This window comes from Megalops cyprinoides, chromosome 5, assembly GCF_013368585.1.
Source record: "Megalops cyprinoides isolate fMegCyp1 chromosome 5, fMegCyp1.pri, whole genome shotgun sequence".
Classification (NCBI taxonomy): Eukaryota; Metazoa; Chordata; class Actinopteri; order Elopiformes; family Megalopidae; genus Megalops; species Megalops cyprinoides.
The window spans coordinates 36,050,789-36,076,985 of NC_050587.1; the positions used below are offsets into that span (position 1 = coordinate 36,050,789).

Consider the following 26,197-nt stretch of genomic DNA (forward strand, 5'->3'; position numbering starts at 1 on the left):
CTAAACCTGCCTTGGTCGACCGTGTCTGTTTCATTCCTACATTTCCTTCATCCGAAAACCACCCTCCCTCCCCACCTCCCTCAAACAGTCTTCCAGCCGGGAGTTCTCCATGGTGCTTAAACGAAGCACAGCGTAGTGCGGGAGCGGCGTACAATGGCCATACACACTTAATTCAAAAATTTCGGCTGTACTTTGCCATTGAAAGGTTATTTCCCCGATGTAAAAAGGTGAATTCCTCCACGAGCCCAGGGTGTAAAGGAAACTAGTTGTTACTGTAAAGGATTAAAATGACTACTATATATTACTATATATTACATTATATTCGATTATATGTAAAAGTGGATCAATTATATCATAAATACGCATAAACGACAAGATCAGCGATTCAGTCATCACATTCCTTTATGTTTATTTGACAACTAAAAAACCAGCATCAAGTTTTAGCGCTACATTTTGCTGGTTTGTTACATTATTTACAAACAATAAATACAATCATATAATCAACAGGAAACGCGCGAACGTGAACCATGTAGGTAGCTAATGTACACCGCAAGCAGAGAAGACAAAAACACAATAAATAAATAAATCACGCAACATTTAGGATCATTACAGAATCCCTTGAGAGCATATTTTGCATTGTATGAAATAACATTCATATGATGGACTGTTCCACAAAGAGCCAGGTGTGGTGCTAAAAACTTCATTTCCCAGAATGCTCGCGGTTTCTAGGGGAAGTGTCGTTTCAAAGCCAGTTAAATAAAAGAGCTGCAGCCCCAGCTGCCGAGATAAAGAATTGCAGGATGGGGAACCTACCGCGGCTGCAATGGGACTAGTGCGGAGTAACCAAGGACTGCAAGGACTGTATGTACGAAATATCGCTAAGAAGGAAAATAACCAAGGAGGGAGATTTTTGTAGTGATCGGTGATTTCTCCATTATCACAAAAGTAATCATTTTCAGCAACAAACAGGCGCGGGCACATAAGAGAAAGTTGACCTGGTTGCCTTTGGATGTTGCGGTGTACATTGTACCGTGAAATACATTTAAGTTGATGGCATCTCCACGGGACAGTATAGTTCATTGGATGAAGACAAGACGACTTTCGGCAATGACCACCTCGGGATGACAACGGAATTGCTCCTCTGTCCAGGAGAACATGCGTCTGGATAGACCAGTTTTAGAAACTCTCCTTAATACAGCCATTTTTTATTTAAGCATTGCCTAATTTAGCCGGCAAGTGTTATGTATCTTTTATTTATTTACAAACGTATGCGACTGAAGAATTTATCGCCGAGATAGCAAATGTAGGTTAATTGTTTGTGCATTTTCCTCTGATATTATTAGAGGTATGAGGATGCTTGGGTTGCAAGGGATTATATTATCCAGTGCTGAATTCGTATTATTTGTGAAATTTAGAAGTCTGTCATCTTTAATTGTTCATTATGTTATTATTTCAATGGTTTGACCATGCAGAAATTAAAAACTTTTTCGTTTCAAGTAGCGGCAGATCTAGCCTAATATGTTGGCGTAGCCCTAATATTTGCGCTAATTTCTGAAATGCTGTGAACGATGTAAATATTGTTAGCAAGTCGATTAGTGTAAAAGTGTAAGAAAAGGCCTGGTCAACATGTCTTTGTCAATGTCAGTTAGAATAATTAATGCTAAGTTTGCGCAAATGGTGTAATTCTTGCACCAGTAGATCAACGGGGGCATTATTGCGTTTAGATGCAATGACAATAGTGATTATTACATAATAAAGAGCTTATTTAACTTATTGATCGGTACCGCTTACTTTTGCAACAGAAAAAAAACTGCTTCCAGGTCCAGAATTTGAAAAAAAAAAATCAACTTTAGCCGAAAATAGCTAAAAAGTAAAAACAGCGGCATAGCATTTGTGCTGCTAGAAAGTTGTCAGCTTGTAGACAAGCAATACACGCAAAGGACGAAGGGCGACATGTTCAGTATAGCTTTAAAATATCACTTAAGTAATTATGTGTTTATAATGCTCATGTTGCAATAGGAAAGTTTCGTTGTACGGACGATATATAGCATACATATATGCATACACATGCTTAGAGCAGGCTATGTTTCAAGTACTGTCCTCTACAGTGTAATATCTGATAGACTGCATGCATGCATGCATGCGAGTCAGATGATAGGCTTAAAAATACGTACTGCAACCGATGGAGGAAGCCTGCAGAAACGGAAAAGAAACTTGCTTCAGAGCTAGCTGAACTTACTGTGGCGAGCGGATCAGTGCAAGAACGCGCGGCTTTGAGATATTTAAACTCGTACGCCATCGGAAATCTACATTCTGTGGATTACTCAACTGTGTGAAAGATACAGATGGCTTCATAGATGAACCTGTAGCAAGCGCATCTTCAGTCTCACCGACAACTACAAGGCTAGTTGCCAAGAAGACGTTTTTGTGAATAGCTTATCCGCGGATGCATTCACTGTGAATTTATTGCAATTTCCATGCGTCTCTCTCCTTCAGACACCTGGACTTTCGTGTGGATTGTACTGATACTAAATGCGATGGGCTGTATCCAAAGCATCAGGTGTAAACCCAGGAGTTTCCGTGAAAGCATCATCGTCCTCGAAGTGAACTCCTCCATCGACTCGAACCCCACCAGCATTGACGAGTCATCCAGCGTGGTTCTGCGATACCGGACACCACACTTCCGGGCCTCGGCTCGGGTACTGGTGCCACCTGTGGCCGGTAAAGAGACGTGGACCGTGGGTTGGATCCAGGCGTGCAATCACATGGAGTTCTACAATAAGTATGGAAATAAAGGAATGTAAGTATTGCGTACACGTATTCTGTTCGATCACTTAACATCAAGTAAAGTTAACCCCAGTTTCACTTATGAAACAGTGCTTCCTCACGTTTCAATGGAGCACCAAACCACATTAACTGAGGAAGTTTCGTTTATTTTTCAGTTTCCTTAGTGTCTCATAGTTTATCAATAACTTGCTATAGCACAAAGTGTGGGTATTTTAGAAGTGGGAAAAATATTTTACTCGACATTGATGTGTTGAACAGGATGTTTTACGTAATCGATTTTTTCAGCGAACACAGTATCACCATCGCTTCCTTAATTGGTGTAACTGCACTGTGACGCGAAGTTAAGCGAACCCTCAGGCCGAGTCAGGTTTATTAACGAGAACCTAATTTAATGCGCGCCACCTGGAAAATAAAGAACAAAATTAAACAATGTTTAGACCTATGCCACGGTCTTACATTCAACTGCTCCAGTTCTGTCTACGTAAACAGATAAATACCTGTATCTGAAATTATTGTTATTATTAAGACAGTAAATTCTTACCGTTATAACATCTGAATACTAACTTCTTTCTCAGGTTGTAAGGCTGCAGATATATTACACTCACTAATGATGTCGTAGCACTTTTAAGTATCGCTTTTCTGTACGGCACTATAGAGGTATATCACTAATACCTTCGTTATGCCACTGATATTTAGATTTTAATTTAGCACGGTGTGACACATTGACACAAATATGGTGGTATTTTCTGTACATATAGTTCGTGTAACATGTTGGCTCTTCAAACCACTTTAAGAGTACAGAAACGCCACGTTGCTTACACTAAGCACTACTTCTAAGCCCGTAGCTCTGTAAGTCTGAAACACTTCCAAAATAGGTCTGTCATTTAAATAATTATAAAACAAAGCCAGGTTACAGTAAACAATACAAACAACATTACCTCACACGAACTGGACAAGCACTATTCCGAAGCACACCTTCCCAATGCTTACTAAAGGTCTTGTGTAAATTGGTCCAGAGAACAAGATCTTAACAGTCTTTGTGTTACATCTCTGTCAAATACAGAAAAGTGTCAGCAAAATTATAACATCAGAAATAATTAAAGTGTTTCAAAGTAGTGTTGGTCGCAAAGGATATATTTCTTTACAGTATTAGCATTATTAGTAATCTTTTGGCTATGATCATGATTGGACATCTATCTGGCCTAATGCAGAAACTTTCTTACAGTAGATTCCAATGAGCAGATATGGAAGTCAGCAAAATATGTAGAGGGACCAATGATGAAATACATAAACTGGGGTACTGGATTCAGTTATGTAATGCAACAGGAAAATTAAGACAGAGGGAAAGCAGAAGGAAAAGAAGAAAATGAGGAAGATAAAGTACTGAAAATGGTCCAGATGTGGGTGTTTATTGTGTGGCCATATGACATGGTATCCAAATTCTGTATGTTTAAATGAGGATAGATAGCAAAGAAGTTTGTGTTTGTAAGGAGTCAGGTCTCAGGGCCATTTTGGTTATTTCTGTAGAGAAGCCCAAAATGGGCCTAACTCTGGGTGCTGTATAGTTATGTGGTATGCCCATAAATTTACCTTGGTTAAAAAGGCTTCATGTGTTACATCTCTCGCAGTCAATTGAAATTGAAACTTACTTGTTCAAGTTGTTGTAAGTTATAAGTTCATGTTTGAAATTGTCCTGCATCAGTTAAGGGTAATACATGAAGGAAATAATCTCATTGAGCTGAAACATTTGTGGGGAAGTGTAAATAATTGGTATCATAATATATTATGCAGGTATTAATCTTTATTCCTTAGTCCTGCTACCATCAGTTACTCCATAAATTATCTTATTTTAGTGATGGTTACTACCAACCAACAACAGCACACACAAAACCCAATACATAAAAAAGAGTCTGAAGTAGGGTGAGGGTTTCCTAATTTGTTTTTTTGCAAAACAAGCTTGTTTCCATTTTTGCTTCCCATCTATAAACATGAATGTCCTGTTCACCCTTGGTATGGAAAAATAACTGTGAAGGCTAAGAAGGACTTCTGATGAAAAATTAAAAATAGACTACATTTCACAAACCAGTGAGAATTTCAGTGTGAGCATCAGCTGATGAAGCTAGCAGACCGCAGCTTGGATGGGTGGGCAATTGAAGTCTGGGCACCGTTTCATCAAAATAGTTCATTCCTGTGTTTGGGTTTTAATCCAGAGAGCACTAAAGACTGGTTTGCTGAATTTAAGTACAGTGAGGGTATTAATCAGAAAAAAAGCAGAACAAAAAATTAGTAAACCTTTCTATTGCTATTTATAAATCAGTAGGAGCTTTTAGTTCTAAAACTAGAATATTTAAACTTCCCAGGATGACTTAATACATATTAAATTAAACCTAGGGAGAGGGGGATATTCCTATTAGTCGCACATTTAATGTGTTTAATTCTTTAAGTGGAAGTCTTAAGTACTCAGTAAAGACAGAATTTAATGTCGCCATTCCCTCACACAGTGATCTGAAAGGTTTGCTTCGGTGTTCTCGTGTGAGGGGGTATGTGGTCATGCAGGAACAACAGTACGACAAGGTACTCTTGGATTGTGGCTCAACAGGGTGGAAGACCACCAAGTTTCTGCTTGTCCTATAGCTTACCAAACCATCGCTGAATTGGAACGGTTTGCCTTACATTTCGTTTGTGTATCAGTTTTTCATTTTATACTGCTACACCACAGTAGACCGCCATAAATGGCACTGTACCAAAAAAGTTCTCGCCTCAGTCTACTTTTTGTTTTTCAGACTTTTTTTTTTGCTATCAAGTGTTCACATGAAAGCAATAAAACTTGAAACACAGAATAAAAAATTCCTTGTTTGACCTAAAAAAAAAAAAAATCTGAGCATGGTGGACTCTGGAGGACTACTTTGGTGTCTAGAAGAAATGAACGATATTGCAAATTGTGCCTAGCTTGCACACCACCGAATTGCATTGTTACGCAAGCTTGCAAAACTTTTCAGCCATTGCATTTGACCCGCTTCCTGTTATGACCAAAAAAAAAACTGAAACAAGTGGAGGAATACTTGTGAGGAGCTCTCTCAGGCTTATCTGAATCCTCTGTGGCTTGGAATGCTGAAGGCCTGCAAGTGACAGATTAGCCATACCGTACCAAACAAGATAGTCTCCCCTCAGACCTGGGAGAGAGAGTGCTTGCTCTGGTCTGAATGTGTGTCTGTGGTAATCTTCAGCTCTGCGTGCTGGACTGGAGAGCAACTGAATGGGAACAATATTAATGCCGCATGGAGATTAAAGGATGCATAGCCCATGCTAAATCACAACGGCATGAAGTGGGAGAGTGAGATGGGGGCCGTTGGAACAGAACCGTCTGTTGGGAAATACTTACCGTTTTAGAAACCAGCGAAACATTCTCCCAAATCCGCATTGTCAACGTCAGTGCACCCTAAGTGAATGCGCTTCTCCCTTGCCTCTCAGAAGAATCAGAGAAAGCTTGTAGAGCTAAAGATTATCACAGACACACACATAACATCGCCAGCTTCTCCAAATTACTCAACTACAAAGGGAAAATAACTAGACACATATCATTACATTTGTCTAGACATACATAAGGACTTCAGATGATACAACAAACTTGTCTTCAATCAGTTACGTTGAGTTCAATGACTTCATTAAATGGATAAATACCCAGAATGAATTTGGTTTTTTGGCTCATGTATTGGCACCATCATAATCTCTTCTTATTTAGGACTTGAATCCAACGACCATTTCAACACCTTAGTGTTCTGGGAGAGGAGGGTTAGCACAGGCTGTAGTAGTACATGTTGTTTTCTTTTTTTGTTCAGCAGACAGCCTTGTTCAGTATTGATTGTACCTTGCTCGTACATTACATTACATTACATTACATGCATTTCGCAGATGCTCTTATCCAGAGCGACTTCCATCACAATAGAACATAAGTGTACCCATTCAGTTTAAACAAGCAACAGTGTCACGCCAGGCTCACAACACTCCCAGACCAGTGAGTGTGAGCATACTTTACAACTCTATAGAGTAAATACTGTTACATATGAACGGAGGCAATTGAGGTGACGTGACTTAAGGCTCAGTGATAAGCTATGCGCCACCCAAGATTTGAACCAGCCCTTCACTTACCACCGTATAGAGCAAGATAACTGGCCTCTGTTGTCTCCTGTGTCTACAGATTTTGAGGGTTTTGTGAAGTACCCTTGTGAAGTGTTCTGCAAAATGATCACAAGATCACTTTGTTATATTTCAATATATAATCAAAGGAGCATGTGATTAGGATTCAGTGGCCCAGTTTAATAATATTTACATTTTTAACTCTAAGGATGCATTTGTTAGGTACAAAGGTACTTGCCATTTAATCTACCATTAAGAATACCTGCCATGTCCAATCAAACACTTTCTGTTGCTTGTTTTTTAGTGAGGGACCCTATTGGCCCTTTAGTATGTTGGCCCATTGGTACATTGTCACGTCATTGATAGGATTCTCACATGATGTGTTGGGAGAAAGTTAAGATGCAAGAAGCGTACACCCCACAGTCTTTGCTGGGAATCCCAGCTGAATCGATGAGATTGCAGCCAAACACTTTCAGGTCGCTGTAATTGGGTGAAACTATGAGACGGAATGAGTCTTTTTTTTTCTTTCCTTCTCCCCCACCTGCCCGAACGCGTGCCATGGGTTTCAAACCCGCCTCAAGCCTCAAGGTGTGGTGATCGATCGATTAAACTGAGCGACAGAGTCTTCTGTCCCCGTGCTGATTGCACCGGGAGTCTTTCCTGCTCGTTAAACCCCACGCAGCCCCATGGCTGCCTCTACAGCGATAGGCGGGGGCTTTGTTTCTGGGCAGGGAAAAAAAAAACTTCCCTTCAAACACATACAGATTACAGATCACATGACTTCACAGTTAGACTCTGGAACTGAAGGTTGTGAGTTAGAATCTCCAGTGGGACTCTGTAGCTGTTACACCAACTGCTCCTGTAGATATCCAGCTGTCTGAATGAGTTATAGAGGATACAAAATTTTGAACCCCGTTACCGACTGTTATCTAAGTTACCCTGGAGAAGGACGGGCTCTGAATGCAATGTAACATATTACATAATTTAACACGTGCACACACTGTGTTGCCTTACCAGGTGCTGTACTTGAATCATTCAGCTTCCTCCTCTCTGCCCAAAACAGAGAACCCTAAGTGTGTGCAAAGCCACTCTGAGTAACAACCGAGAACATATTTTCATTTAATAATAAAGAAAAAAAAAACGGAGAAGAAGGGATGGTCATGGTAGATCCATATGGAAAGCTGTGGTAAAGATATCCTACACAGTTTGTTACCATATTAATATAGATTGTGCATAACAACTGTATTGGCCATCTCTAGACACAGGTTTAAAATTAAAACAAAACAACATCCTCATGAAAAACTAAGGGCAGAGCTGGTATCAGAGTCTGCCAGTTTTAGCTTGCCATAGAGATCACCTAGGAAACTAGCCAAATTTGGACTCCTGGCTCACAACACAAGGATTCCTCAATGGCTGACCCACCAGTGTGATATGAGAGGTATATTGGTGATTACATGGCTAATGAAGTAGCCATCTGCTTCCAGCCAGGACAGCGGAAGAGTTGTGGTCTTTTGTTTTTGACGCGGCGATACCTCGCCTGCCAAAAGCTTGACGTCAGTGTCACCGTTGCCCCCTGAGAAAATGCCTTCAGCTTGACACTGATAAAAGCTTTTACTGCCACTTGAATGGGGACATTGGATTTTATGACCTCTGGGGCATTGCGGAGCCAAATGTATAAATACACAGGAATGGCACCTGATTGCAACCGGATCCCTCCCCCATATTAGGATCACAAACGCGGGGATGAGTTGAGGTGGGAGAACCACGCGGCTGACCATGACACTGCCACGGTCATGGTCATTCACGGTCATTCATGAACGCTGGTGAAACACCCTGAGCACTATGCTAAAGAAAGCCTCAACTCTGTCAGCTTTCCCTGACAGACGAGTATTGAATGCATTGAGTCTGTTTTCAATATATATGTAAATATAATGCATGTATCAGAGAACGTCTCAATTTTTCCACAATATATGTAAAGTTATGCACATATCATAGAACATAAACTGACTGGTATAGTACAACTGAGTTGTATAAGACAAAGTACGGAAATATATAATATATTTTAAATATATATTATATAGCAAATTTTAAATTTATTGTACTTAATAATAGTATAAAATTGCGTATATGAAAGTGGCTGTAACTGATATATTCTGTATTGTATATGGTACATTGTTTTGACCCATCGGTAGATATATTCCACTTGTTTTGGATTTTATGTTTCGCCATGAATTGATGGATATGGATATGACTTTTTCATAAGGTGCAGCACAGAGTAAGTTCATTGCGTGTGCTGAAGGGGAAAAACCAAGAGTACAACGGAATTTCTCAGAAAGTGGGTCGGGGAGCTCGGGCTGAAGTTCTCTGCGGAGCTCCTCTTTCCGATGTTTGAGATGAATTCAGGACTCTGTTACACTCCCTGCTCTGCTTAAAGCCCCTAGTTGTTCTGCCGGTGGGGATACCAGTGAGTTATTTTGGAGGAAAAGATACGAAGATCCAACCAGACACCATCGGTGTTCATCTTTGCCTATTTTCTCCAACGGAGCCCGCACAGCCATAATCCACATGCTGGGTGGGGGGGGGGTGACATGAGTGATACATCACATAAACATGCCCAGATCCACAACAGGGCTCCCACTGTTATTATCCCACAGATTGCAATCAGTTCCTCTTCAGTTAAAGGGGCTTCGGTGCCTGCCTGGTTCCTGGCCTGGACGCTTTGCAGAAGCTGTTATCAGGTTCAGGGAGAAAGGTCACCTTCCCCCCCCCCAACCCCTGCAGTGAGTGAATCGATACACAGACACGCAGCACTTTGAGGGACGCGCTTGTCATACACTGTCGCTGTCGGGGAAATGAGCTTGTCAGTGGCGGGCGGAGCCAAGGGTGTCTCGTCACCGGCAGCAGCGACCCCGAGCAGGCAGGCTGAGGGCCTCCAGGTTTGACCTACTAGGCACATTTTGGCTCTCCATCCCACCAGTTGTGGCCACGCTCAAAGGATTCTACCGCTACCCTTTTCCCGGGATCATTTAAAACACACCTTGTGCAGCTTTTCGAAACAATATCCAAAGTTTACTTCACAATTACAGTTTAATGTGACCTAACAGAGCTTTGTATTCATTTTCTGCTTGTAAAATAAAATCTGAAAGTATTTGAAAACAATCCTAGGGGAAAGTGTCTGCTTTGATGAATCACGCACACACCGAGTCGGTGGATCTTACAAAGCTGATTTCCAGATGCTTACTACGCCCAGCCGAACACTGTGTTTGATTTTCTCACAAAGTGAGATTTTAAGTGAGACTGAAACTCTGTATCACTGCTGCTCCTTTCTGCTAGGCTGCCTGTTTTTCTGTGAAGGGAAGCCCTCAGTGTTCTTGGATCTGCTGAGCGGTGACATCTCAGCTGAAGAGCTCAGCTTCTGTTGTTTCTTGTTTCAGGTCAAGCTGGGAACTCCCGGACCTGAGGGACAACAAAATTGAGGCAATAAGCGACTCGGACGGCGTCAACTACCCCTGGTACGGCAACACCACGGAGACGTGCACGGTGGAGGGCCCCACCAAGAAGGACACCAAGTTCACTGTCAGCATGAACGACAACTTCTACCCCAGCGTGACGTGGGGCGTTCCCGTGAGCGACAGCAACCTGCCGCTGCTGACGGGCATCCGCCGGGACCAGAGCTTCACCACCTGGCTGGTGGCCATCAACCAGGCGACGGGCGAGACGCTGGTGCTGCAGACCATCCGCTGGAGGATGCAGCTGCACATCCAGATCGACCCGGACAAGCCGCTGGGCCAGAGGGCCAAGCTGCTGGAGCCCATTGCCCAGGAGCAGCCGCAGATCCTGGGCAAGAACGAGCCCATCCCGCCCAACGCCATGGTCAAGCCCAACGCCAACGACGCGCAGGTGCTCATGTGGCGGCCCAAGACCGGCGACCCCATCGTGGTCATCCCGCCCAAATACTGACCGCCCACAAAAAAGGAGGCGGGGGGGGGCAGGGCCGGAGTTTCTTCTGCTTTTTTTTTTTTAAAGATTCACAAAGAGACAACCAAGGGATTACCCCCCCCCCCCCCCCGTTTTCTCCAAAGTTGAAGATTTAGCTTGAATATGAAACTGGAAATTGATAACTTGCAACCATTCTACCTTTACAACCGGGTCGGGTATCACTGTGCTAAATGAAAACATTGCGCAAAAAAACACAAAATACTGAAACAAAAAAAAAAAACACACATTTTTGCTTGCTTTTTTTTGGGGGGGGTGGGGTGGGAGAGGGGTGTGATATCTGTATGCGTGTTTATGCAGATGTTAATTACGCATTTACACGCACACACACACCTTGTGAACACACAGAGTGTATATTTATAGGAAGGGATGGAGTGTATTTATTGTTCTGAATGAGAAATATTTTGCTCAATAAGACAAAAAAAAGATAAGAACAAAAATAAAGAGGGACATAAGATGCTTTTTTTTTTAAATGCGCGAGACATCAATCCATTGCTGCCTTAAGTTTACATTGCTTCTCACTGCAAAGGTTTGCCTTAAACTAATATGTAATGCAGTACCCCACTCCTGGTCGCCATTTTAGGATGAAGGTACTGACATGAGGGAGTGAAGGGCTGGGGCAAAAGGATTTGGGGGGGGGGGGTGTTAAAGCATGCATTGGCCCTCTAGAATACCCTCTTACCTCAGAAAGCTGAAAGAAATCCACATGGACAAAGTAATCCAGCAACCACATGTGATGAGTAGAACATGTGATGAGCGGGGGGTGCAATGTGCTTCCAATCGGAGAGTGACAGGTGGTGACGTTTGTGACGATAGGCGATGGGGTGCCAACCGTGACAATCCGGCGGGAACTTGACAATCCGCCATCTTGTCAGCCGTCTCCGTAAAAGTCTTCCGTCTGTTTTCTCAGCGGTTTGCACCCGTGTTTGCCCACCCGAAGGCAAACCCAAGCCGCCATCCCCTCGTCTGCATTTGCACAGTACTCCCATGCCACTCATCCGTCCTGACATTAGCAGCTTTCCAGAGAGAGGGGCCCGGGCCAGCGCCCGATCGATACAGTTATTAATACGCAATCATACAACGCGGCCGCGTGGAGGAGCAAAAGTGCGTTTAATAACTCAGCCACAGAAAAGCACTCTCCTTGGAGCATTAGTGGCATGAATCACGCCTGCTTTAGCATCCCCACTACCGGCAAACAGAGGGCCATTTTTACCCTGATCGGAGAGGAAGGGGCTTTGTCAGGAGCTGCAGCACCACGAGGTGCAGACAGACAGGAAGACAGACATGTGGAGGGTCTTTAAATTGCTCCCCTATGTGGCCGATCTGTTGTACCCTGGCCCTGCAAGACAGTTGTTTTGTGGTGCATGACCCTCCCTTAATTGGAATGTGCAGAGAAGGGATGCCCAGACGATAATCTCCCTGCTATGCATCATCACGTTCAAACCCCACAGATGGGGGGGGGGTGGTGAACTGGGCTGGGCAACAAGCTGTTACCTCCTTACAGCAACAACAGCAGCAGCACATTCAATCCAAAGCCACACACTTTTGTCTTGGGCCCGGGGCCCGGCGCAGGCCAGCTAGGCCGGGACATGAAGGCAACGTGGAGACATCAGCACTATCTGCAATATTATTGCTTTCCTACTGACAGCATGATTGTTCTGTTATGACAGAGTGAGAGGGATACGGCACCTCAGCGCTTTTCCTGAAATCGTATCTGGGAAACAGATATTAAATCCCGGCTTGGCGATAATCAGCCAGCCAGGTTCTGAAGCAAGCACTAAACCCATGCGGACTGAAGACCTGCGTCGTTTTCGGAAAAGGTATTCTGGAGTGAAATGTTTCACGCAATTCATCGAATGGCGTAGTGATACGGCGGGGCGGTGGTGTTAGCATGTCCTTTCCGTTTCAATGTTAAGTATTTATAAACCACAGGCGTGGTGTTCGGTCTGACAGGACCACAGCTGTTGAGACTCAAGCTCCGTTTGTTGTAACTGCACTGAACAAAAAAAGAGCGTTGAATGGATACATATTTTTGTTTTTATTGATGTACGCTTGTCATGGGTTGTCAGAGAGGGCACGTCACCAGGCAACAAGGCAGTATTACTAATTAAGGACCCTTGTAAAATCCAGTTCATTCCCATTCCATAATTGCATTGCAGTTCTCATTGTTCTCAAGTTCAGTTGACCCTTTTTGTCCTCCATGGCCTTCCATACACAGTCTCCTCTTTGAGAGCCAATCAGCATTAAGAGTGCTCAGGGCAGAGGGATATTGTGTCAAAGCAATGGGTTGTCATAATGAAATCATCTGCAGTACAGTATAGAACAAGTATAGGCACTGGGCTTTACTGGATTTAGCAGGAGTGTGTCTAGGTAAACCCTTTTGAATGCTGCCCTTTAAAAGAGTGACAGAGCAAAGCAGGAAAAAGGTATTTAAGATTACAGACAGATAGATAATCATTTTCTATGGCTTTGCAATGCTGGTATTTGGGCTCACAGGAGACGCCGGGCTTCCTCACTCTCTGTTTTAAACGCACTTTTATTGTAGGCTGGCCTCTCTCCGGGGGACACAGTACCTGTGCTGTTCTCAGCATGAGTCAGGGATTCTGTGAATAGAATTGCACTGTATTCTTTTTTCCCATCTTTCCTTTTCCCTGCCCCGAGCAAAAAAAAAAAAAAAAAGCTTTTTTTTTTTTCTTTTTCATCCTCCTCGATTATGTTAACAGCACATGATCATGTGACCTCAGCGGTGGTTGTGAACGCTAGGCCTGCTAATTCTGAAAAGGGTACAGGGGCGTCACAAGATTCGGGAGAGAGGCCTTGGGGGCATTGCCTACGCATCTGATCCCAGCAGACTCACGCTGTGGCCACTGGGTAGCACTGGCACTTACCGCATGCAAGGCTGCAAGGCATGCTGGGAAGAGTGCATATAAACTGATCACAACCCTAAGGACTTCAGCGTTGACTTTTTAACAGTATTATGGACCATAGCATACTATGCAGTATTAGACGTGATGAAGATGAAGAAGTTCTTCACTGAAAAAGCTCACACACACACACACACACAGACACACAGACACACACACACAGACAGACACACACACAGACACACAGACACACACACACAGACAGACACACACACAGACAGACACACAGACACAGACACACACACAGACACACACACAGACGGACACACAGACACACAGACACAGACACACACACAGACACACACACACACACACACACACACACAGCTCTGGAGAAAAGGCCCAGCTTTTATTTGCGTGGATGTTCCTCAGCCTCCCGATTGCACAGATTACATTGCTCTCCCTCTGACAACCCGAGACGTCGCTAATCCTTTCGCACATAGCTGCGAGTGCACCTGACGTGTCCCGTCCCCTGTCTGTGTGAAGGCAGTAGAGCCGGGCCTGGCCAATCCGGGGTCCCCACCTCCCCATCTCTGTGAGATTCTGTGAGCTTCCCCACCTCTCAGGCGATGCGCACCCAACTCCAACACAGGCCACACCCTCACAAAACAACCATACAGGTCAAAATACGTCATCCAAAAGTGTAAGAACATAGTTTTAATGTATGTCAAAGTGGCATTTATTACTACATTTAGGTATGAAAGCTTATGTTCATAATGTACAATATATTGTAAAATGGCATATTTAAAAAAACAATTCTACAGTATATTGCATATTTGAAAGTGGTAATAATTTGTAGTATTTGCTCTGTGTTTTTGACATATGCTTCGATTTGACATATATTGAAATGTATTTTCTTTTAAGTTCAGTGTTGTATTTTCCCATTGTTCATTTTTGTCTTTATTTTTTAGTCAGTTTCATTTAAACAGAGATGCTGGTGAGATCTTGAGTTTGTCACCACTTCATTTTGACAGTCTCTGGACTCATGTGATTGACAGTTCTTTGTTTTGAAGTATCTATGTAGGATGCTGTTTTTTGTTTTAAGTGGAACATCCCTATAAAGATCAAGGTTCCTTAAATGAAATGGGTGAGCAATAGGGGTCTGACAAATGCAATTTTTATTATTATTATTATTACTATTATGATGATTATTTTTGTTCTCAGATAGATCCACTGCTATATTACATTACAGCGCTAAAAAGAACACCTTTTTTTAAAACGTTGTCATTGACATTGATACTTGAAAAATGGAAAAATACTGGCAAACATTCAAAACTGTGAAAATGCACAATGTTCAAATACCAGTAAAAGTTTTTTGATGAATAAAGAAAATGTTCAAATTCAAGTTCTCTTGTTTCCATATCTTCCGGTTTCTCTTTATAGAACAAAAAAAAAAAACAAGTCATATGTTTCTGTCCTTTGGTTCTGTAAAAATATACAATGCTTGGTTGTGGAACACGTATTAAGCCCAGAATGTTGCATCAGCGTTGCCTTATCAATTAAAGCCATATGTCTAAGATGACGTGGGACGTAATAGAATAACAGACCTTGCTCTCAGCTGAGAACTGTACACATCCTGTCCCCGTACTGTCGCTATACTTACTGTATGCACTTTTGTAAGTCACTTTGGATAAAAGCGTCTGCTAAATAAATAAATGTAAACGTAAATAGGTCTTCACACTGCTGAAATCTGCAATGCGTATGTTTTACAGAAGGAGCAGTAGCTTCTAGCTCGTCTCTTTTCCTGGGCAGAGGACGAAGACTCCAACACTGCAGTTTAGGACCAAACTGCAACAGCACTGTATGTTTGGCATATCCCAGTCATCTAAACAGCTGGAACTGTGGCATTAAGTGATATCCTGAGGATATGTTCTGTGTCAGGTTTTTGAAATGGAATCGAATGCTTGATCCTCCTTCAAAGTCTTTCCCTGTCCCTGGGGAGATGGGAGGAAGTGCATTAATGAACCCAAAAATGGGTGGATATTCATCCATCTCCCTCAAACGCTGTCACATAATAAGGCCAGACGCAAGCCACGGTGTCCCCAGCATCACAAAAACGTCACCCGCCTCAGCGGTGCCCCCTCTTTTCGCACGCGGGCGCCGGGTCTCTCGCGGGGAGGGCCGCTGCCCGTTCACGCCTGCAGTCTGAACCGGAGTGTAACAGACAGGCTGCTTTATCCCTGCCCCCCCCCGGTTTAATGAAACCCTTTGAAAGCTAGACGTTTCCTCCCCTGCGTGATCCTCACCGTGCAGTGCTTGCCAGCCGTTTGATCAGCCCGCCCGACCGTTAACCAGCAATTACCAAGGATTACACTAATTAGGCTGCTGCCCCTGAGCCTAATCTGATACACATTTAAAGGGGGGCTGGTCTCACGCCCCCCCCCTCCCCAAGTGCATGGCGACCCGCTTCCTTCTCCAGTTGCGGGTCTGGACGGGTGCCATGGCGACTGCGCTCGTTAGCGCACATCTCAGCAACATCCCATTCAGTGAATCGACTTCCTGGTTCCTTGCGACTGCTGTTCCAAGCCCCCGCCCCCCCCCCCCCCCCCTTCACGATGGGTTACAGCGTTGTTATCGTTATGTTACCCCCCGCAGCTCTGGGACACAAACACCAGCCAGGGTTTCCCCCGATCCGATCTGACTGAAAGGGAGGCTGGGGAGCACTGGCCCTCCAAACAGAGGGCTGGGGGGGGGCGGGAAACCTGCCATGCTGGGCAGAGACTGAGTTATAGACTTAAATGATGTGAATGAAGATTTGAAGGGAGATCAGGATAACGTGGTGTACCCATTGGGTGTTTTCATTCTGCTGAAGTCATTCAAGGTTATGCAAGTCAACGTGATAAATGTCACAGACCTGCCCAGCCAATCAGAGAGCGGGAGGACACATACAGCCAAGACAATCAAATTTTTCAATTTTTCAAATTTAGCTTGCCCTAGACTTAAAGTGACATAAAGTGACTCAAGTATATGAACTCCCCTGACATGTTCATCAATAACTACTGTTAGCATAGTGATGCACTTATTTGAAAGTCGCTCTGGGTAAGAGCGTCTGCTAAATCACGTAACGTAACGTAACGTAACATGTTAGTCTGGTATAGCTGGTGGTAGAATGTTATGTAAAATCAAAATAGGATGGTCCCATGGTCCCACTGCATTCAGAACAAACAGGGACAGCATAAACAGGAGATGTTTTACACTGGGGAGATGCAGAGGTCAGGAGAAAGAAAGAGAGAGAAACTTTTTTTGACTTTCAGATTGACTTAAATAAAACAAAATAGGAATATCTACATACAAAACAACTACTCATAAAAAAGACCAAAAAAGTCAACCACAAAGAACATAAATATTCTACATTGAAAAATGAGAAGAATAAACACACAGATTTTGTGCTTGTGGAAAAAAAGAGAGGCAGAGAGAGAGAGCGAGAGAGAGGGAGCGCTGGAGCGCTGGTTATTAATGATGCTGGACGGGAGAATCAGCCTGGTAAGCTTACATCTCTCAGCCACGGGGGACTAATAAATCAATGATGTAATGCAGCGAGCTGAAGAGCGAATCTCCGAAATGCCGCGTCCCCTCGCCGACGGAGGGGGAGATGCACGCGTTCCTATCGACAGATGCAGAGCGGCGATCACCCCTGGATGAATGCCATGGAGACGGCGGTGAACCCCAGCAACTGGGCCAACTCTAAACTGTGTGGTTGCGGCCGCTGACCAAGTGTTACGGACAGAAGTCGAAGCACCTGAATTAAAAGAGATTAGGGGCACTTGCACAATACAAGCACAGCGCGGACAGCACAGGAGCGCAAAGGGTCACTCTTGTTTTCATGTAACGTGGGGTGCCACGGGTGTACGTGAGTGGTAGAAATCAAACAGGATTTAAAACAACACTTAATCCAGGTTAGATTAATGCTGTAGTTTTCAGGGAGATTTGCTCCCGGAAAACAAAGAAAGGAAAATCCGTATATATTTTGGCACAGAGAGGGAAAAAAAAAAAAAAAAAAAAACAGATCACTGAGAAACGCGGCATACTGCCGCAGACGAGATTGATCTTGACGTCGCATCTGTGGCAGAATTTCTCTGGGGTCGAAGCAAGAGCTTTCCATCAAGCAGGGAGGAAAAAGAAAACAAGGGAACACGGGCTGGGTTTATTGTCCGGGATTAAAGGGCCAGGAGACATTTTGTCTTAATCTCGGCCCTGATCCGGAGTGGCGTTTACATGGAACAGGATGCAAAAACGCACAGTGCAATCAACCTTATCACACCTCTCAGACACTGAGACACTGGGGTGCTCTCTGCGCGCTTACATTAAAGCCGGGGTTGAACCTTGGAAGTGCTGTGCATTGTCCAATGGTGTGACCAGCATATCAAACCACCTTACAGCAGCAGTAAAGCTCTCTCAGGGCAGACTACTTCAGAGGAGATGGGGGGGGGGGGGTATTGATGCTTCTTAGGGGGGTGGAGGAGGGACAGAAGAGAGGCTGTTGATATTGTCTCTCCGCAGGGGCAATGCCTCACAGCGTCACTCGCGCCAACTCGGCTCTGTTCCCGAAAACAGGACCCACCACCAATTCTCTTCTGGACCCGTCGTTTGGATGCCAGGGCGTCCCGACGGAGCGGTGGGCCCAGAAGCGGACGCAGCACCGCGCCAGGCAGAGCCGGCCCCCGTCCCGGTGGAGGGACAGCCTGACGGACCGGCGAGCTGGAACACGGCGCTCTGGGCGTGCCAATCAAAGGAGGCTCCCTCACCGACGCTGAGCGGGGACTGCAGGGGACCTGCCTCTGCACAAACGAGAGCGTGAGAGTTACAGCCGCAGAACGGAGGCTCTCTCTCTCTCTCTCTCACACACACACACACACACACACACACACACACACACATAAACACGCACGCACACACACACACACACACACACACACACACACACACACACACACACACTGAAGCTAAATTTCTCTACCTACAAAGACACACAGCATCCATCCTTGCACCCTCAAAGCGAAATGTTTCCCAGTATAACCTGAATGACATCCTCAGCACACACCTTTCTCCTGGCACTCCGCTGATGACGGAGCAGATTATCCCATTATCTGCGAATGAAAGGGGAAGAGTATAATGAGCTTTGCTGGGCCTGTCTGTGGCTCCCGTTCGGCTCATTGTTACCCAGCCAGCGTGGGGCTTAAGACGCTCCGCTTCCACTGGCAAAATCCGCGTTCAGGAACCGTTGGAAGACTGTTAAGATTTACTTAGAGAGATCAAGATTACTCAATCAGCTCTGTTTAGACGCTCATCAGAAGACGGAGACCAAAGAGGGTTAAGGAGTTTACTCAGCCGGCGCGGCGTCAATCACAGGCCCTCTGACACAAACAGGTTTGACTGAGTTGTGCTGACATCATCTCCATTCAAAACCCCAATGATGCCCAAAGGACTGCTACAGCAGAATGTACCATACAGTCTTAACAGTTATGTTTCATTTCTTCCCAACAAGGCAACAGACTTCTATACCCTAATGGGTTATGTTATCTTAAAGGTGGCACTTTTTAAATGGTACATGAAAAACAAAAGAACATAATTTTCAAAGGGTCTACTTTATACTGTAAGCGCTCTGAGAAGAGGTTTTGAAGAGGTGTTTTGACCCCACATGGGCCTTTTTACAGCCAGCACCTGTAACAGAAAAACAATCGGTGGTTCACCTAATCATTATCACTTGAACTGTGAATCTAATGAGCTGAATTTTTAATGAATTGCTCAGGGAAAGTCAGCATTTGAAAGCGAACCAATTGTCCTTTCCCTCCTTCAGCTGGACATGTCAATCAGAGATCAAATCAATGGGGATTACAAGGCAACTTTACAGTATGCTGGCTGGGTATGTCCAAACAAACACTTTCTCTCGGTTTTGTTTTCTCATAGAGCAACCTCAAGTGCCCTAAAACCCCACATCTGCTTGAATGAAAACAATGAATAAATGCCTTTCAACCATACAGAATGAAACGGGTTCTGGAAATTAAACTGATGTCAATATGCATCAGAAAGACCCACACCTGGCTGTTCTCACAGGGAGGGTGACGATCGTGGTCTGTTTTATTGCCTTGTTGCCATGGCGCCCATTTGAAAATCCCCCCCCCCCCCCATTCAGTACCACCCAGGCTTGTCTCCCATTGGCTGCCTCTACAGCCACTCAGGCTGCAGGCTAAGGTGTCAGGATTGTGAGAAAGAGGGGGTGGGTATCATCAGCATTACCATCACCGAAGGTCGGCACTTACACCTGGAATACCAACTACGCCTCCCTGAAATGAAGTGCGGAGAGGATCGATGGGAAAAAGTTTTCGGGCGTTCCAAACGAGCTCCCGCAGGTTAACACGGATCTGCTTCCTCTGGCGGGCCGCCTTACAGGCCCCCCTCCGTCCTCTGCAGCTCCGTCCCATCTTCCCGGTCTTTCATTTTAAAAAAAAAAAACTGGGGGAGCCGTCTTTCAGACGTTTTCATCATCCCGGGCTCTCCGTGTGCCTCCTCTTCCACGTCCGTCCGTCTCTCAAAGAGGTCCTTCAAAGGTCCTCTTCTCCACTCTCCCTCCCTCAGTCCTGTCCGTTAGTTTCTTCCTTCCTTTTGATCCGGGGTCTCTCCACGTAGGTGCTGCTCTCTGTTTCACTGCGTTTGCCTCTCGCTTACATCCACGTCCGTTTCTGTCACGCTCTTCCCGTCTTTGTTTCCTTTGTCTTCTTTTTATCTCTCTCGACTCCTGCCCCGGTTCGACGCTCTAACCTTTTCCTTCACACGCGTGAAAGAACGCAGCCGGCTAAACGACAGAACACTGAAGTTTGGTTTCTGCTGCCTTTGGTTCAAACACAACCCCTGAGTTCACCCACAATGTACTTCTCAAAAACTCCAAATGTCAGTGTGAGTGTGTGCGCGCACAAACGTTGAGTGAATTTATGAGTTTATGTGCATGTACTATACATGTGAGAGTGCAAGAATGTGTGTGCATGTATGAGTGTGGCAGGATGGTACACACTTGCACCCCTCAGGAGGCACATTTAGGAATTTGCTGCTCCTCTCCATCACTCTTCTTTTGCCACTCACACAAGGCAGATGTGTATTCCTCACACAGTGCAATTAACACACTAATATTTATACTAATGGTTATAAAATGATACTGGTGAAAATGTTTCGATTTCAACCCACTTAGTCCAACGATATACTTTACCAGCAGGCTTCATAGCTCTGTGTCTATGGCATATGCCCTGCTTCTGAAAAGCAAGCCAAAGGTCAAACTCATAAAATGTAAGAGGATTTTTCTTTTCAGATTATGATTAATTAAACTGATAGAGGCAAATATGGCCCTTCAGCTGTATTGGCATCTCATTCAATCCACACAAAATCTCCAGTTTCTCACTACCAGCAATGACCACGTGACTGTCAGATCATTCTGAATGAGGAGCTGCCCTCTCTGGGGTCAGCGCAACTCGTCCACGCTTTTGTGAGGAGGCATGAATACTGAATCATTCGCAGATTTGAGGCACTTGTAGAACCAGCCTGCCTCATTATATGGCTTTATCACTGTAATTCTAGAACCAGGCTGGGTCATTACATCCCTTTATCAGTGTAGAGCTGAAACCAGCTTGCTTGATTATATCCTTTACCCACTGTAAAGCTGGAAGCAGTCTGCCTCATGAAAACCATTTCTCCTCTAGGCTGACTCATTATTCCCCTTTTCCACTGCAGAGCTGGAACCAGGCTGGCTCATTAATACCCCTTTCCATTGTAAAGCTGGAACCAGATTGGTTCCCTATACCCTTCTTCCCCCACAGTAGAGCTGGAACAGGGCTAGCTCGATCACCTTACACCAGACTGCAGACTAGGTCTGGGTAGACTCCAGTGTTTATTATGACATCACATGCTCTGGTTGCTGGGCAATGCAGTCAGCAATGTGAGGGTGTATAGGGGCAGCCATCTTTAGCACCAGCACATGCTAACCTAGTTCCACCTTTACAGTGGCAACACAGCATTGGATGGCCTGGCTGGATTCTAGTTTCTCACGACCTTGTTGTAAGCCAACTGGACCTCTAGGAAACGACTGTTTCAGGGTCCAGAGCCCCTGGGGGGGTCAGTCTGCCCTGTCCCACAGCCACTGTAGCATTCCTGAGCCACATATTCAGGGCTATATTTATATGGCTGCTGGTGTGTCCCGGACAACACTACAAACCCCTGCTATTTCCACCTGTCCTGCTCTGTAATGTAGATCTCTACTGTCTATGGTGGCCAATACAGAAAAGGACAAAAAAGAAGCATAGCTGGAAATTAGTGAGGCAGGGCAGCAGTGTAGTAGAGTGGTAAGGAACAGGGCTTGTAACTGAAAGGTTGCTGGTTTGATTCCCCACTGGGGCACTGTTGCTGTACCCTTGGGAAAGGTACTTAACCCACAATTGCCTCAGAAAATCATCATCATCATCATCATCATCATCATCCTTTGGCTGCAGCCGAGATAAATATCCAGCTGTATAAATGGATAACAATGTAAAAACTGTAACCTATGTAAGTCGCTCTGGATTAGGCGGTCCGTTAAATGACGATAATGTCATGTAACGTAATGTAATGGCAACGTTAATGGCACAAAACATTGATTGTACCTTTCCACACCCAAGTCTCTTTCCAGCACTCTGCCTCCCCTGGTGAAGAACTGCTGATCTCAGCCAGCTGGGATGCTGCTGTTGCCTCTGAGGCATACAGAGGCACCTTGCATAGCACACAGCCATGGCCTCTTTGAGCTCTAACCCTTCATACACGTCACACAGTGACAGAGACGATGTTCTCTGCTGGACAGGACTCTGGGATAGACAAAGTGAGAGCTGGAAGGGGAGGGATAATCGTTTGAAATCAGTCCGAAGCGACGTTTTTTTTTTTTTTTTTTAAACTTTCTCTTTTTTTTGAGGCACAAAACATGCAGTCTCGGTCCTGCTTTATCAAGCATGTATCACTAATTAATCTTGTTATCAGGAGTATGGCGGTGTCTGGGATATGAAATGCACGAAATGCACTCCATCTCCTCAGATAAAAGGTAATTAGCAGCTAATTGGCACTGAGAACCAGTTGTTTCTTAGGGAGAATTTCACTCTCGAAATTCCTCCTGATTTTTATCAGAAATCATGCTCTAGAGGAGCGCATGGGGAACTGAAATTCAGCGCGTTGCTTCTGTCGTTACGTGAGGACAGACTTCAGTCTCCTGAATCCATTGCAGAGCAACATGCAATGAATTAAAAAGGTTTTAAAGAACTCAGATTTTTTTTGTTCCCCCAAATGTTTCCTCAGTGCAAATAATACTTCCTCACATGGAGCTCATTTAAAATTAAAAATCTTGCTGTAGGAATCTTCTTAAATGCCCCTTATTCCAATCTTGTCTAATCCACTAATCCCTTTTTTGTTTCTGGAAATTGTTGTAATGTTAAAAAAAATGTTTTTATGTTTCTAAAAATAACTGAAATTCAGAGTCATTACACAATGCATATGCAACACACGTAAACACACACACACGCGCACGCGCACACACACACACACACATATCTGTAAAACAGGAAAAGCACTGGCACTAATGATGACTAGGGCTTTTTCCCTGCTGGGATCAAACATGCATGTGGCAAAACAGTGGCTGTTCAGAAGTGAACAGGTGGGCAGATGCTGTTAATGGGTATGAGAGAAAACCAGAGAGCTGTGCTCACAGCCGGATTAAAACTGGCAACAACCCACAGCCGCTGGCCACTGAACCCATTAACCGGAAGGCTGCGGGGTCAAATCCCATACTGCAGCAAACAGCACAGCAGCAATGTTGCTTGCAGCAGTGATTCAAATCCCGAAATGCAAATCCCTCCGTTTTAATCGTCTCTAAAGGACACCCCTGGCGTGTAAAATGTGCACACTACCCAAAACACGAAACGCATACTGGATGAAGTGTTTTGTGATTAAAAATCAACTGAATAAAATAAAAAAATCCCAGAGACTGTAAACAGTCTGTGAGCACAGTCTCCTGAGGTAACTGCCAAAAGTAAAAAAAAAGTCTCTCAGGGTGTGCAAGCACTTGTGAGAAATGCCGTGTTCCTTTCTGTGTTGAACTCCGGAGTGTACACAAACTAGTTATGTGTGCCATCTAAAACTGCTACTGTGGCTTTGAAAGGCACCTCAGTTGGTATTAGGAAGTGGTTTCAGCAGCAGACAACCTCACTAACGGTAAGACATGCTTCAGAAATGTAAGTTTCAGAAAAGTTTCATTTTGTACAGAATAAACGGCCAACTCTCATTATTTCTTGCATGGATCGCTGTATTCACTTATATGACAATGGCAAAATGGGCGGCTGTACACACCTTCAAAGGAGTTTCACCTCATAAATAACCATTACTTATCTATGCAAGCCATAACAACCACCAGTTCTGCTCACTGTGCATACACATGATTAGTGTATTTGTGTTGGGATAGCAATAATGAATAATTATGAAAGCACTTCCTATAAGCAATTTCCATATAGCCGGTTGTCTCGGAAACATAGGGCTTCATTGAAGCCATGGTGCAAGGCTACAGAGAGGACATATCCACCCTTGAATTTGCAGAAGCTGATTGTGCTTATAACAGGGCAGTGGAGGATGGGTCTATTATACACGTTAAATCCTCTAATATCCTTCCCTCCTGCTACTCTTTGAAAATGTGATTTTTTTTTTCATTAAACGAGACAGCCAGCACTGACACTGACACTAAAACTGTCAGGCAGTGAACGAGAGAGACGAGGGAATCGCTTACAACAACATGTGTCGAGGCAAGTATACCTGCTAGGATTGTTTTCAAAACTGAAAAATAACAAATCTATGGATTGACAGTTATAATGTTTCTCCTACATATTATTTTTTAAAACCATTCGTTCTTTAACTCTATAAAAGGACATTGCATGATCTTGAGTTTCCCTACCAATGCAATTAGGCACAGGTATAATCCACTTACTGTTAATTAGCAATACTGTAGTGCGTATTATACCAATTTTAAGACATGATGAAAAATAAATTGGCAATTAGTGAAACATTTCTTAAACAATCAACAGCTGACATCAGAAAGAATTTCTCTAAAACAATGTAATTAATCAGAGAATATGATGATGGAATGAAATCTACAGGGGTACCTAGCTCGGTTGTGTCAATCAAAGCTCTCGAGCAGATCCCTCGAATGGATCTGGGCGCATATGAAGGAAGCTCGGTGCGGACTGCAAACTGCATCCTGATTTATTTAAATGAAACGCCAGAGCCGGCCCCTTAAAACCCCACTGGAATACGACCTCCTTTGAACCTGCCTGTCTCCGCTGTCGAGATTTTGGGCTGACGCCACCGTTCCTGCCTGTCGTTAATAAAATATGTAACCGCTCAATCTCATTTTCCCCCGGTATTAAAAGCCCTCGCAGCTTATCATCGGAGAGGGATTTGCTGTGATGTGAAGCGGGGTAAAAAAAAATGCTGGGATTAGGCGAGGCGGAGCTCTGTCTATGGATTCACCTGCGCGTGGGAGCGGGATGTCCGATTCTCAAGAACCATTTCACGGCTACAGCACATGTAAAACAAATTATTACTGTCATGACACTTTTGCATAATCCAGGTTTCATGGAGGCCATTGAGAATGTGAGCTTTTTCCCCTCCTTATTCATATAACTGATTATTAACTTGATTGAGTCAAATTACCTTTTCTACCAAAAGGTGTCAGTGATATAAGGAGAGACAGGAACCTATCTGACTGCAGCCCTGAAGAAGCTCTGGACTGGGTTTCCAAGTGCTCCTCTCTTTAGTCCACATAAAATGCCAATAAATCAGTAATTACCTAAAACTACTGTCTAATCGGAGGGTGGAATACAATGCCTGGATAATTGCTCCATCTTCCACTCTCAGGAGGGTCCCCACTCACAGTCTGCCTGAGGCCGATATTTCGATCCCCTGCCCAGCTCACTGGCTGCAGAATGGAAGTATTCTGATGAACTGTCGAGATGAACTGATGCCTTATGTGTCATGCCAATGTTATCTTCTCTATTATTGTTTTCAAGGAGTTTCTCAACCACCTTTTCCCAACATCAGGGAATATTTATTTTTCCATTTTTGACCAATTGGCTGGGGTTTTCTGTTTTTTTTCCCCTCTGGAAAATGCACTACGCTATATGTTACAGCACTTTGTGACAATCTTGACTATAAAAAAGTGCTATAACAAATAAAATTAGATTGACTGAATGATTGATTGAAAATCAGCCCAGGTATGAGTCACTTAGTGCCATGTTGCTGTACTTGAAAGACAGGTACATTTCTGTGCAAAAACAGTAAGGAGTGACAAGATGTTAGAGGAG

General features: G+C 44.1%; 1 protein-coding gene across 2 annotated transcripts; it reads left to right on the forward strand.

Annotated features, from left to right (window-relative positions):
* The first annotated feature begins 808 nt into the window (after nucleotides 1–808).
* fam78ab (family with sequence similarity 78 member Ab) lies at nucleotides 809–10,987 on the forward strand. Of its 2 annotated transcripts, XM_036529544.1 has the most exons (3): nucleotides 809–1,303; nucleotides 2,497–2,800; nucleotides 10,359–10,987. In XM_036529544.1, the coding sequence occupies exons 2-3, from the start codon at nucleotides 2,538–2,540 to the stop codon at nucleotides 10,882–10,884; spliced, it is 789 nt and encodes a 262-aa protein (XP_036385437.1). In that variant the 5' UTR covers nucleotides 809–1,303; nucleotides 2,497–2,537; the 3' UTR covers nucleotides 10,885–10,987. The 2 variants fall into 2 exon arrangements, with proteins under 2 accessions (XP_036385437.1, XP_036385436.1); XM_036529543.1 differs by lacking the exon at nucleotides 809–1,303 and having other exon boundaries at nucleotides 1,853–2,800.
* Nucleotides 10,988–26,197: the final 15,210 nt, after the last annotated feature.